At 41.3% G+C, this 13,763-nt stretch overlaps 1 protein-coding gene across 5 annotated transcripts in view; it reads right to left on the bottom strand.

The window, feature by feature from the left end:
* The window catches only part of LOC137334859 (dnaJ homolog subfamily C member 13), a 270,037-nt gene that overhangs the window by 191,256 nt on the left and 65,018 nt on the right, over positions 1-13,763 (bottom strand). For all 5 annotated transcript variants that reach the window (XM_067999895.1, XM_067999904.1, XM_067999912.1 and 2 more), the window contains exons 9-12: positions 12,964-13,055; positions 8,511-8,677; positions 7,951-8,030; positions 7,694-7,863 (exon numbers count right to left, since the gene is read on the bottom strand). In XM_067999895.1, coding sequence (XP_067855996.1) covers positions 7,694-7,863; positions 7,951-8,030; positions 8,511-8,677; positions 12,964-13,055 — 509 coding nt within the window. The remainder of the gene's footprint in view (positions 1-7,693; positions 7,864-7,950; positions 8,031-8,510; positions 8,678-12,963; positions 13,056-13,763) is intronic.

The raw sequence follows: 13,763 nt of genomic DNA, 5'->3' as shown, positions 1-13,763 counted from the left end.
GCCTTCTTCAGGTACCGGTGTGACTATGAAAAGGAGTGGGGGAGGAGAGAAAATCAGGTTCCTTGATCAGTGCACAGGCCTCCAATTCCACTTAGTCATGTTTTTGGGCGACAAAGACACTCGGGCATGTTTCAATGACTGCCTGGAGCTCAGGGTTGATACTACTCTGCCTTTTTAAACAGCAAAAACTGCGTGGACATCAGATCGGAGTTCCCACACTTGATGACAATACCCGATTAGCTAAATCTACGATAGCGCCAAACTTGCTTAAAATAAACTGTCAATGCAGTCGCTTCATAATGGTAAATACACGTCCCCAATGCAAATATCGATTCCTGCACCTGACTCCAGAGAAGGCTGCGATTGCTACTGGTGTGTGCGCCAACCACATCGACCCTACAGGCTGCTCATGATAAGACAGGATATATACCGGATCCCCGGTATCCACTAAAACCTTGCCAAGACAGCCGCTTACCTTGGCCTCCTCCATGGGAGGTCACAGCTTTCTAATCCAAGATAGAGGTCCTTATTTCTAGCTGGAACTGGGTGAGCCCCTCTCTGCTTTAATATCGGAGTTGTTTGACGTTCCTCCAGCGCTCTCTCTAGCTCTGCCCGTGTGGAATACTGCCCAGCGTCACGTCCCTTGCTTCTGCCCGTACCAGCGTTACACCGCAGATTATAAAGTGGGGGTCTATTTATATAACTTCCTTCATTAGTAAAGGTAACTTCTTCATCTGTGCCAATCACGGCTACCTGTATTGGACTTTGTTTCCTCCCCCCTCACTGAGTTACCTCAAACACTGTTTGCATTTTCTCAACAATTTCACCATATGTATGGTTAGCATTGACATGCATCTTAATCAAGCCTTTAATATGGGGAAAAGCATAATAAATAGGAGCGGTTTTAAATGAGATGTCATTTTGCTACAGTTCTTGATGATAAAAATGCGTAGATTGAAAACAGTCAGTTTATGTAAGTCTGGGGGAAGTCTTCCTTTCTGCTGTCTAATTCGACAGAGCTTCAGACGGGCTAACGGTTTGCATCCCCTTCAATTCACAGTGCTCCCGTTGGACCAGTACGAGGGTTTTCGGTCCTGTCTTTAGCCGCCGGACTCGTGGCATTCCACAACTCCGAGGGGAGAGTGGCAAGCAGCACTTCAACATTTTCCTCATCTGGGAGATTAAACATACTTCCCATCTGTAAAACTTCATTTAGGTGTTGGATAGGCTCCTTCCCAGACTTCTACTGACCCACTTGCTTCGATACTCTACCTACCAGTTCAGGGAAGGCAGGCTAAAAAATATTTGTTACACAAGCGTGGCTCCTCTAGCGCCAAGTGTCTCTGGTACCGTTATGGGGGGGGGGGGGGGGAAGAGCAATCAGGGGAGTGGTTGGTGCTGTTTCCTCCTCACTGCTATCATAAGCATCTTCCCACTCGTCACCCAAACCTGACGTGGCAAGAGCCGCACCACCACCCTGGTGGGCTTTTAATCTGTCCTCTAGCTCCAGATTCCTTTTACCGCACTCGGCATGGCTCACCGAAGGTCCTCTGCGTAACTCAGTTACAGCTTTTGTTTATTGCCCAATGGCTACTTTTAATTCCTCGTTCTCCTGCTACAAGATTTTCTTTTCTCCTCTAGGATCCTTAATCCCCATTCTAACCATTCTGCCACTTATCCTCTAAACTGAGAGTCCCTCTATCATCCCTACCGTATGCTCATTCTTTTACTAAAAATCTTTAAGGACTCTTCCTTATTTAGTTTCTCCGCTGTTAGTTTTTTTTTACAGTTGTCTTTAAGTTGGTTAATTCTCACTCAGGCCTAAAACTGTTATATATAGCGTCTGCATACACAGGAGTTTGCACATCTTATTTTTCACCTGATCTATTTTCTTGCCTACCTCCTCTCTAACATAACTCCAGGGATCAGTTTTACGTTTGGCTTCCTGAAAGAGGTCCACTAAATTCTTCGATGTAACATATTTAATGATAACAGCCCTCCATACAGTCAGCTGGTAGATTGGGTGGCTCAGCTCCCACTGAACGACCCCACGGACTGACATCCAGACTCTCTCTCGAGAGTCACTTGGTCAGGGGTATTTAAATCACCATCCGGTAGCTCCCCACCGCCAACCAGACTCACCCCTACGATTCTACTCTTCTGTTTGAAGTCCTGCATTTGGGCACCAATTGGTAGTCAAATAGGTAGTTACCGTGTCTCTAAAAACAATTTGGATTCAGGCCTGCCGAATTAGACACTACAGATAAAAGCACATATTAAAATCAAATCTAAGCTTTCTTTATGACAGACAGACTTCAAAATCAAAAAAGCAGCAACATTTCAGAACAGCAAGAGGATTATCTTACTACTTTCCACTGTGAGGCAACCTTACCTAGCACAGGAGACAGCCGTCACAATGATAACACTCTTAATCCTGGGAACTGAGCCAGCTGAGAACTCTTTCATGGAGGGTCCTCACAGTTCACCTTTTAAGTGGAAACTCACTATTTTGATATCTTTCCTCATCACTGTTCCCACGGGTGACGGTCAGCATTTCTCACCAGTTTTATCCCTTCCTGTTCCCACTGTGATTCACAAAGTATCAAATCAGATGTTTCACTTCCTGCAGTTTAAACACCTTAGGCCTTGATCTTGTCCAAACACCTCATCACTCAGCACACACACTTGGGTAGCTAGTCAGCCATCTCACTACTCAAAAAAATGGATCGGAAATCTGAAGACAAATTAGTTCTACCAAATATTCATTTTTTGAAGCATGCCCTGAAAAGGGCAGGGTTAGCAGAATTTAGCAATCCACTTGAAGGAGAAAAAGGATGTATTTCTTGAGGCCAATTCGAAGAATTAAAAAGTGAACGAACCGAGGAGCATCAAACTCAATGCTGGAGCTGGTGAAAAACCAATACACAGGCGCGGTGCTTGCCTTTACAAGGAGTAAGAGCAGGCCACATGAAAGCACCTGGATTTGACTTTTTGCATGGCAAGCCCATAAAACACATTCTAACTCCAATAATGTGAAGTTAACTACGGTTTACTCTTAATTTGAAGTTGCTTAATGCAAATGATTAATCTGAATTGAAATCAAGCAAAAAAACCTGTACACTTCTATTTAAATATTTTAATACAAACTATTGAATAAATCTGAAATCAACAGAAGTATCACAGTAGGTACAAAACAGGAGACGAACATTCAGCCCATCACACCTGTGCTGGCTCTTTGAAAGAGCTATCCAATTAGTCCCCTGCTATTTCCCCATATCCCTGTAAATTTTTTCCCTTGAAGTATTTATCCAATTTCCTTTTGAAAGTTACTATTGAATCTGCTTCCACCACCCTTTCAGGCAGTGCACTCCAGATTACAACTTTCTGCATAAAACAAGTTTCCTCATGTCACCTCTGGCTCTTTTGCCAATCACCTTAAATCAGTGTCCTCTGGTTACCGACCCTTCTGCCAGAGTAAACAGTTTCTCCTTATTTACTCAGTCATAACCCTTCATGATTTTGAATGCCTGTATGAAATCTCCCCTTAATCTTTTCTATTCTAAGGAGAAGAACCCCAGCTTCTCCAATCTCTCCGCATAACTGAAAACACACATCCCTGGCACCATTCTAGTAAATCTCTTCTGCACCCTCTCTAAGGCCTTGACATCCTTCCTAAGGTGTGGTGCCCAGAAATTAATACTCTAGCTGAAGCCTAACCAGTGTTTTACAAAGTTTTAGCATAACTTCCTTGCTTTTGTACACTATGTCTATCTATAAAGCCATGTGCTTCTTTTAAAAAACAGCCTCCTCAACTTGCCCTGCCACCTTCAAAGATTTGTGCTCAGAAGTAGACTATTCTTGCCTCTTTCGTCATTTAATCCTCCACACAGTATTATATATTGCTAAATTAGTACCCAAAACATCTTACTGTAAACATCAACTCAAGTGCTAGAATAACCATTCCTAATTGAGCCTAAGTAAGGTGAGGGTGGGTGCCCTAATGATCTGGATAGGATTGATTCATGCTGGCTTTGGCCCAGCAACCCAAGGGGACAAGTTGCAAATATGCATAGCTTACAGAAATGAGTGCAAGGTAAACATAGAAAATATAGAAACATAGAAAATAGGAGCAGGAGCAGGCGCAGGCCACTCGGCCCTTCGAGCCTGCTCCACCATTCAATATGATCATGGCTGATCCTCTATCTCAATACCATATTCCCGCTCTCTCCTCATACCCCTTGATGCCTATGTTGAGAAATCGATCCAGCTCCTTCTTAAATATATTCAGTGACTTGGCCTCCACAGCCTTCTGTGGTAGAGAATTCCACAGGTTCACCATCCGCAGTGAAGACATTTCTCCTCATCTCAGTCCTAAATGTCCTACCCCGTATCCTGAGACACTGACCCCTCGTTCTGGACCCCCCAGCCAGGGGAAACATCCTTCCTGTATCCAGTCTGTCTAGCCCTGTCAGAATTTTATATGTTTCGATGAGATCCCCTCTCATTCTTCTAAACTCGAGTGAATACAGGCCGAGTCGACTCAATCTCTCCTCATACAACAGTCCTGCCATTGCAGAAATCAGTCTGGTGAACCTTAGCTGCACTCCCTCTATGGCAAGTATATCCCCTCTTAGGTAAGGAGACCAAAACTGCACACAATACTGCAGGTGTCGTCTCACCAAGGCCCTATATAACTGCAGTAAGACATCCTTGCTCCAATACTCAAATCCTCTTGCAATGAAGGCCAACATACCATTTGCCTTCCTAATTGAAAGCAAACATGCAAGTGCAGCAGTGACTGGTGTACAAGGACATCCAGGTCCCTTTGTACATCAACATTCCCCAATCTACCATTTAAATAATGCTCTGCCTTTCTGTTTTTCCTTCCGAAGTGGATAACTTCACATTTATCCACATTATGCTGCATCTGCCATGTATTTGCCCACTCACTCAACTTGGCTAAAATCGCCTTGAAGCCTCTTTGCATCCTCCTCACAACTCACGATCCCACCTAGTTTTGTGTCGTCAGCAAACGTGGAGATATTACATTTGGTTCCCTCATCCAAACCATTGACATATATATTGTGAATAGCTGGGGCCCAAGCACTGATCGCTGCGGTACCCCACTAGTCACTGCATGCCACCCCGAAAAAGACCCATTTATTCCTACTCTTTCCTGTCTGTTAACCAATTTTCAATCCATGCCAGTATATTACCCCCAATCCCATGTGCTTTAATTTTGCACACTAACCTCTTAGTGGGACTTTATCAAAGGCCTTCTGAAAATCCAAATATACCACATCCACTGGTTCTCCCCTATCTATTCTACCAGTTATGTCCTCAAAAAACTCCAGTAGGTTTGTCAAACATTGTTTCCCTTTCATAAATCCATGTTGACTTTGTCTAATCCCGTTGATATTTTCTAAATGTCCTGTTATCACATCCTTTATAATACTCTAGCATTTTCCCTACTACCGATAATAGGCTAACCGGTCTGTAGTTCCCTGTTTTCTCTCACCCTCCTTTAAATAGTAGGGTTACATTTGCCACCCTCCAATCTGCTGGAACTGTTCCATAATCTATAGAATTTTAGAAGATGATAACCAATGCATCCAATGTTTCCATGGCTCCCTCTTTTAGTACTCTGGGATGCAGATTATCAGGTCCTGGGGATTTATTGGCTTTCAGTCCCATTAATTTCTCCAGCACTATTTTTTTTTTACTAATACTAATTTCCTTTAATTCCTCCTTCTCACTCGTCTCTTGGCTCCCTTGTATTTCTGGGAAGTTATTTGTGTCCTCTTCCATAAAGACAGAACCAAAGTATTTGTTTAATTGCTCTGCCATTTCCCTTTCCACAGTATAAATTCTCCCGTTTCTGACTGTAAGGGACCTACATTTGTCTTCACTAATCCTTATTCTTTTTACATACTTGTAGAAGCTTTTACAGTCCACTTATGTTCCTTACACGTTTACACTCATACTCTATTTTTCCCTCTTAACCAATCTCTTGGTCCTTTGTGGCTGAATTCTAAACTGCTTCCAATCCTCAGGCTTGCTACTTTTTCTAGCAACTTTATATGACTCCTCTTTGGATCTAATACTATCCTTAATTTCTTTTGTTTTCCATGGTTGGGCCCCTTTTCCTTTTGTGTTTTTGCGCCAGAAAGGAATGTATAATTGTTGCAATTCATGCATTCGTTCCTTAAATGTTAACCATTGCCTATCCACCATCATGCCTTTTAATGAAGTTTCCCAATCTATCATTGCCAACTCCCTCCTCATACCTTCGTAGCTTCCCTTGTTTAGATTTAGGAACCTAGTTTCAGATAGGACGACTTCACTTCCTAACATGATAGAATTCTTCATTAAGATATGATTAATTAACCCCTTCTCATTGCACAATACCCAATCTAGGATAGCCTGTTCCCTGGTTGGCTCCTCAACGTACTGGTCTAAAAAAACCATCTCATACATACTCCAGGAATTCATCCTCCACAGTATTATTGTTAATTTGGTTTGGCCAATCTATATGCAGATTAAAGTCACCCATGATTACTGTGGTACCCTTGTTACATGCCGTCCCCTACATTACCACTATTGTTTGGAGGCCTAGAGGCAACTCCCACCAGTGTTTTCTGCCCCTCGGTGCTTAACTCCACCCAGACTGATTCCACATCGTGATTTTCTGAGCCATTATCCTTTCTCACTATTGCTCTGATTTCATCCTTTACTAACAACGCCACCCCACCTCCTTTTCCTTTTTGCCTGTCCTTCCTAAATATCGAATACCCTTGGATATTCAGCTCCCAGCCTTGGTCACCCTGCAGCTATGTCTCCAATTGCTATTATATTATACCCGTTTATCCTAAAGTTAGCAAGTGAACTGTTCCTTCTTTATCAAATCCAACAATCCATTCGGCTATGGTTTTCCCTGAACGACAAATGAGTAAAACCTAGGGGACACTGGTGCTGTGATCACTAAATGCATAATTTTGGTGACAAGGAGAAAGGTCACATGGTGACCTGTGTTCAGGTATGTTCACTGTAATTAGGAGGTACAGAGATCAGACAGCATTTTTGTTGCAAGCACTGGCCACTAATTATGGTGCTGAAAGAACAGATGACCAGTACAGTGGGTATGTACAGAGATATTAATGAAGTTTCTTGCAAATCCATGCTGGTTTTGGGTAGAGTATGAGAGAATGTTGAGAAATTGAGACAAGGGGCAGAGTGGAAGTGAATGTGCAACATGGAGAAGAATCTATTAAAAGTACAAGGACAAAGGAAACGTCAAACCAGTTGTAAGGTTCTGTAGTATTCATTGGTTGGTGGGGGGGGGGGGGGGGGGCAGGGTGGTGAGGGAAAGGAATGAGTCACTGCAGAGATGATGGGGAAGACTTCACATTTCACACGGCACTAACGACAAACTCTTGAAGGCCCTGACTAAATCCAGTTTCAAAATTTTCTGATAGGCCAAAGGTAAGTCAGACCCACTACCTTCAGTTCCTATCTCTCTATTACTCAACTGTAGAGGATTTACTGCTCTGTTTTATTGTTCTGGTTACATAGACATTTGTATCTACTCTAGAGAAATTCTTTAAATAAACTTTTAAAACAACTAGTTTGAGTGTGCCAATTCACAGCCACCGTAGGTCAAGAGACCATCCAATACAGTAAATAGATTTCTTACTTTGGAAGTTGTGTAAATGCTTGAAAGCCAGCCTTTGAAGCAACCAGTCGTCGTACAGCCTGAAACTGGCTCTCCACTTCTGCATTATTAGTGGTTTGATCTCCTTCTTGAGAAAGTAATGCTATGATAGCATTATTAATAAGTTTCTCTTTGTTCTCAGAAAAGAGGCCCTGTAGAAAACAGACATTTCTCTTTAATGCTTACCACCTCAAGCAAAAAAAAAAATACTTGAAAGACTTAAGGAAAATCATTCTTACATCTTGAGTCACTGCATGCAGAACGCCACTGTATGAGACGTTAGCATTAAATCTGAACACTGCATCAGAAAAGTTGCCGTCTGAAATGCAACATGAAATTAAACTTCAGTACAATGACAGAATTTTCCAACAAAATATCAACTGCATCTACCGCAAATAGCAATTCTCAATTGCGTTATTCTTTAGTTAAATTAAAATCACTTTTTAAACATAGTTCAATCTTTGAGGCTATGGAACATCTATCGGACTGGATTGATTCTCATTTCAAAGTCCCACGTGTGCTGCAAAAGTAAAAAGATACTTCTCATTATGCCAGAACAGTACATCCACACTCAAAAGTGCATTCACTAAAGAAGTTTTATAAAACATTCATCTGTGGAGTGCATACTGAGGGACAACTACAGTTGGCAATGTACAAAAGTAAAATTAATGTATAGTGTAACTGCAAATTTAATTTTGCATTAGTCTAAACATTCAAAACAATGGCAATTACCAGCTATGTGAAGTAAAGACATATCAGGAACAATCCTGCTGATTAAATAGAAATCAAAATCACTTACTTGGAGGGGCATTTAGAAACCTAAGATGTAGACTTTCTACTTCTTCATCTACAGGCATACTCAGTAATCCCCATCTCTGCCCCTTTTGAGTTGGCATCATCTTTACACACACATCTCTATTACCAGAGGCTCTCACTCCATCCAGCAGGCTAGCCAGTAAGGAGTCTCTGAATAAAAGATTAAGTAGTTGTTCAGTATAGATACCTTGGTTTAAGATTTATTTAGCACATTTAGTCGCAATATGCATATTTTCCTCCACAAAACTTCTCAAGATCAGTCGTTATTCTTGAACAATCGAGGCTCAAGTCTCAAAAACATGTGGCCTGAGGCCAACCAAACAGAGCAAAATGGTCTTACCCAATCCTATGAAATTATTTACACACATAGAAACTCATTAGTTCCTGCAATTTATCCATGGTATACAATGGATAAATTATAAAATGCACACTGAAGGATTTGGGACTTTTTGGTGCCCGCTGTTTTTAAGGAAGACGAGGTGATGCCCATGGAGCGGGAACTGTCGGGGCAACGTTCGTCTGGGAACAGTGAGGTGGATAAAGGAATGGACTTGAAACCCTGGATTAGCAAGGTGAACACTTGGTAAAAGAGCATAATTTAGTTGAAGCATGAACAGCAAATGAAAGGTGTGTGCAGTCAATACAATGGAGATGAAATTACAAGTAACTAATTTGGGATCAAGAGCCCACCGAGGAATGGATGGAGCAAAGGACTGTTGGAAATTGTTAAACTTGATCAAGTTCAAAAGAGTTTATGGATCGTTATCGCTTCAAACTGGCAGAGAAAAACTGTACTTCCAAAGGTTTCTAGTAAGATAAGATTAGCGATAAGACAGTTGCCTGCTGAAACTGGGAGAAGGCAGTTGAAGGGGAAAAACAAGTCAATTTATGGTTGATCTGCCCAGTAACAGACTTTGGGGGGGGGGGGGGGGGGGGGGGGTGAAAGATATAAATACCAAGGGTTACAACGATTTTTAGCAAATCACAAGCAGTTTAAAAAAGTCGCTGAAAAATTATCCCATTTCCCAAAACAGGCAAACTGATCGTTGAGTTGCATTGCACTCCCCAGGTAAGGTTATTTAGGGTGTTTAAAACCATTCTACGGTGTTTCAGTCTCGGTTGATTCTTACCTCTCGTACCCTAAACATTAAGAACCCTACAACACCAATTCCTAAGTTCCACATTACTGCATCTTTAAACAATCACATAACTAGCTCCATATGGCTTACTCCAGCTCCACATTGCGTACAATTTCAAAATGTTTAGGTATGTTTTGGCTCCCCAATGACTCAAAATTGTTTCCCTACAGTAGCCTTTTAAAAAACGTTGAAGTCAGAAACCAAGACCGAGACCCTTTTACTCTGGTTTCTGAACAAAATTTCCAAGTGCAGAGCATCACAAGAGTCAAAGAAAACACGAGTTAGTCAATGGTTAGATGACATCAAGTTTTGGTTTTAAAAGGCTGATGGTTGTAGAACAGGCAAGGAAATGGACAAGTAAAATAAAATATTTTTCTAATGCCCCCTCCCCCGCGATGCAATAGTCATTCTTCAAAGACAAAAAAAGAGGCTTGTTCAGGGAAATTCATTCCTCAAAAGACTGGCAATTTAAGAAGCTATGTTCCTCCTACGTCACCAATGTGGGAAGACAGGACAAACATTTTGATCAGATTGACAGTACCAGTTCCTGAAGCAGTTATGCATGTTCAAGTATCTGAAGCCGTGCTAAATAAATTGGTCTTTATAGTGTTGGATAAATCTTGTCCAGGCATGATCGAAATGCTCGCAATGCAATCAAGTATTGCTCCTGCGGTTATGCTGCAAAATCATGTTAAAAGCTGACCCGGTACTCTACATTACAATTATCTCAATCTTTACACTTCTGACCTCAATTTGAGAGACTCAAGTTTTCAGCTTTTTTTTTTGCAATATGGTTTTTCCCTCTAAAATGGCACGTGAAGCCTGGAAAGAAGGGGATGGATGAGGTAAAACCATTTTAATTTTGGTTGTCTAGCATTCATATTCCAGTAATAAAGTTGCCTCCAGTTCTTAATTTATTGAAACAACCAGTGCACTTTTAATTATTTGCCAACCTGCGGTCAGCAAAAATACACACCCCAAGAACTTTAGTTGAGACAACTGCTCCTGGCTCAGTGTGCGAAACTGGTGCAAGGGAGCAACAATGCTCTCAGGCAAGACGACTGCTGCAGCACATACAAGACAGCTAGGGAAATGTACTCAGGCGAGAGGCACACATTTTACAGGCCTCGGGTAGATGGCACTGTGCCGAATACTGCCAAAACATACCTACCTTGGAGACAGTTGGAAGAACTAAGTATAACAAGTAGCTAAGTTTAAAGTATAACATAGCTCTTTTTGATATATATTAATGACCTGGGTTTAGGTATAAAAAAGGCAGATGACACAAAGCTTGGAAATGTAGTAAACAGTGAGGAGGATAGTAACAGACTTTAGGTCAGACAGACTGGTGAAATGGGCAGATACATGTCAGATGAATTTTAATGCAGAGAAGTGTGAAGTGGTGCATTTTAGAAGGAAAAATGAGGAGGCAATATAAACCAAAGGGTATAATTTTAAAGGGGGTGCAATAACAGACCTGGGGGTTCACATACACAAATCTTTGAAGGTGGCAGGACAAGATAAGACTGTTTAAAAAAAAAAGCATATGGGATCCGTTGCTTTATAAATAGAGGCAGAGTACAAAAGGAAGGATGTTATGCTAAATCTTTATAAATCACTGGTTAGGCCTCAGCTGAAATATTGTATCCAATTCTGGGCACCACACTTTAGGAAGGATGTCAAGACTTGGAGAGGGTGCAGAGATTTACTAGAATGGTACCAGGGATGAGGGACTTCAGTTACATGGGGAGACTGGAGAAGCTGGGATTGTTCACCTTAGAGCAAAAGGAGGTTACAGGGAGATTTAATAGGTGTTCAAAATTATGAGGGGTTTTGATAGAGTAGAAAGGAAGAAACTGGTTACCAACCCTCCTGCAGTGGAAACAATGGACACAGCTTTAAAATAATTGGCAGAAAAGTCAATGGGAGATGAGAATTTTTTTTTTTTTTTTTAAAACTCAGCGAGTTACGATCTGCAATGCATTGCCCGAAAGAACAAAAATGGGTGGGATCGTGAGTTGTGAGGAGGATGCAAAGAGGCTTCAACGCGATTTAGACAAGTTGAGTGAGTGGGCAAATACATGGCAGATGCAGCATAACGTGGATAAATGTGAAGTTATTCATTTCAGAAGGAAAAACAAAGGCAAAGTATTATTTAAATGGTGATAGATTGGGAAATGTTGATGTACAAAAAGGACCTGGGTGTCCTTGTACACCAGTCACTGAAAGCAAACATGCAGGTGCAGCAAGCAGTTAGGAAGGCAAATGGTATGTTGGCCTTCATTGCAAGAGGATTTGCAGTATTCTAAATGGGGTCTAACCAGAGATTCATTAACTAGTATAACTTCTACCTCTTTGTATTCCAGTGCCATGAAGATAAAAGCCAACATTCCAATTAGCCTTTTAAATTATTTTTTGTACCTGACCATTAGCTTTTAGTGATTTCTGTACTTGAACCCCTAAATCTCTCTGCTCCTCCACAGTTCCTAGTTTCTCACCATCTGATCTATCTTTCTTAGGTGCAAGGTGGATGACCTCATATTTCCCCACATTGGGCAAAAGTGGCAGAGTTCACTCACTTCATTTTTCAATGACCCTTTGCAACTTTCTGCTCCCATCTACACTTTACTGTGCCACCTAACTTGGAGGTGTCATCAAACTTGAATGTACGAGTCTCCATTCCTTCATCCAATTAGTTTAGAAATGGCGAAAAGCTGAGGCCGCAGTACAGATCCCTGGGGGACGCAATCACATCCTGCCAATTGGAACACCTACCCAATATCCCTTGTGTCTCCTACCTGCTAACCAATTCCCTACCCCTGTCAATAGGTTACCTCCAATTCCATGAAAGGGTGGTGGAAGCAGATTCAATACTATGTTTCAAAAAGGGAACTGGATCGCTACTTTAAAAAGGAAAAAAATTACAGGGCTATGGGGAAAACAGCAGGGGAGCGGGACAAATTGGTAGCTCTTTGAGAGCCAGCAAAGGTACAATGGGCCGAATAGCCTCCTTCTGTGCTGTATGATTCTATGAAATGGAGTGTTACTGGAAGTATTATGCTAAAGAGCAACGGCATATTATAAGCAAGACATTTCCTCTTGTTAGTGTGAGCTGAAAACTTAGAATAGCTGGCCCTGAAGAGTAGAATTCCCTGGAGTTTACAAGTTAAAATATTCAGAAAGTAAATCACTTCAATATTGTATCAATTTCTTTGGGGATTGAACTCCAGATCTGTTTTTAATCTCCTGGCACCCAATGTAATCTGAATTACAATAGCATATATAAAAATCTCATACCTTTCAGTTGATGAGTACTTGTGGACCTGCCCTTTAATATATTCAATATTAAACCGCTGAGGATTTTCAGAATCAAGCACTAGAGCAAATACCTGCGGAGAGAAAAGTTAATTGAAGTTGAAGTAATGTTTAACAGTTTGGTTGAATAATTTCACCAACACAGGAAAACAAAAAAAAGTGAACTGTTCAATACCAACAAAAAGCAATTGCTAAAGCAGCTTTTTGCAAACAAAACCCATAAGCCATTCCCTAAATAACCCCAATTACAGGGGGATGTCATAAAAGGGCACACATTTTTCAAATTAAGTTCTCAAGACCAGTCCTTAATTTCTAGCAGTTTCTGCTACAACACAGGGTAGAAGCAATTTGAATTGATCTAGGCAATAGCACAAGGGTTTTCTTCATTTTCAATCTATGCTGTTTTAGGAAACACTACTTTTTGCTGTTATTTAACAGTTCACAAAGAAGCTTGTCACTTCTGAAGGCAACAACTGCAAGAGCAGTGAAACATCAAACTTTATTTCTAAACCTTTAGAAACACGTTTTGCACCCAGTGGTTCATAAGCCACTTTTGGGGGGTGATTTTGAACCCAAAGAACGGGTGGGAGTTGAAAAGAGTGGTTTTTTTGGATTGTGACCGCAAACCTGGCTTTATTTCCAGGTTTAACGTCCGCGCGTAAAAGTACGGGCTTCCCACTGGAAATGCAAAGTCCAAAAATTTTGCAGTTGCGACCCAAAAAAACTATTTTCAACTACCACTCACCCGTTCTTGGGGTTTAAAAATCACCTCCTTGATGTCT

The sequence above is a fragment of the Heptranchias perlo genome, chromosome 2, assembly GCF_035084215.1.
Source record: "Heptranchias perlo isolate sHepPer1 chromosome 2, sHepPer1.hap1, whole genome shotgun sequence".
Taxonomy (NCBI): Eukaryota; Metazoa; Chordata; class Chondrichthyes; order Hexanchiformes; family Hexanchidae; genus Heptranchias; species Heptranchias perlo.
Note: the sequence above shows the minus strand (reverse complement) of the source record. Positions and strands in the feature narration are given on the sequence as shown.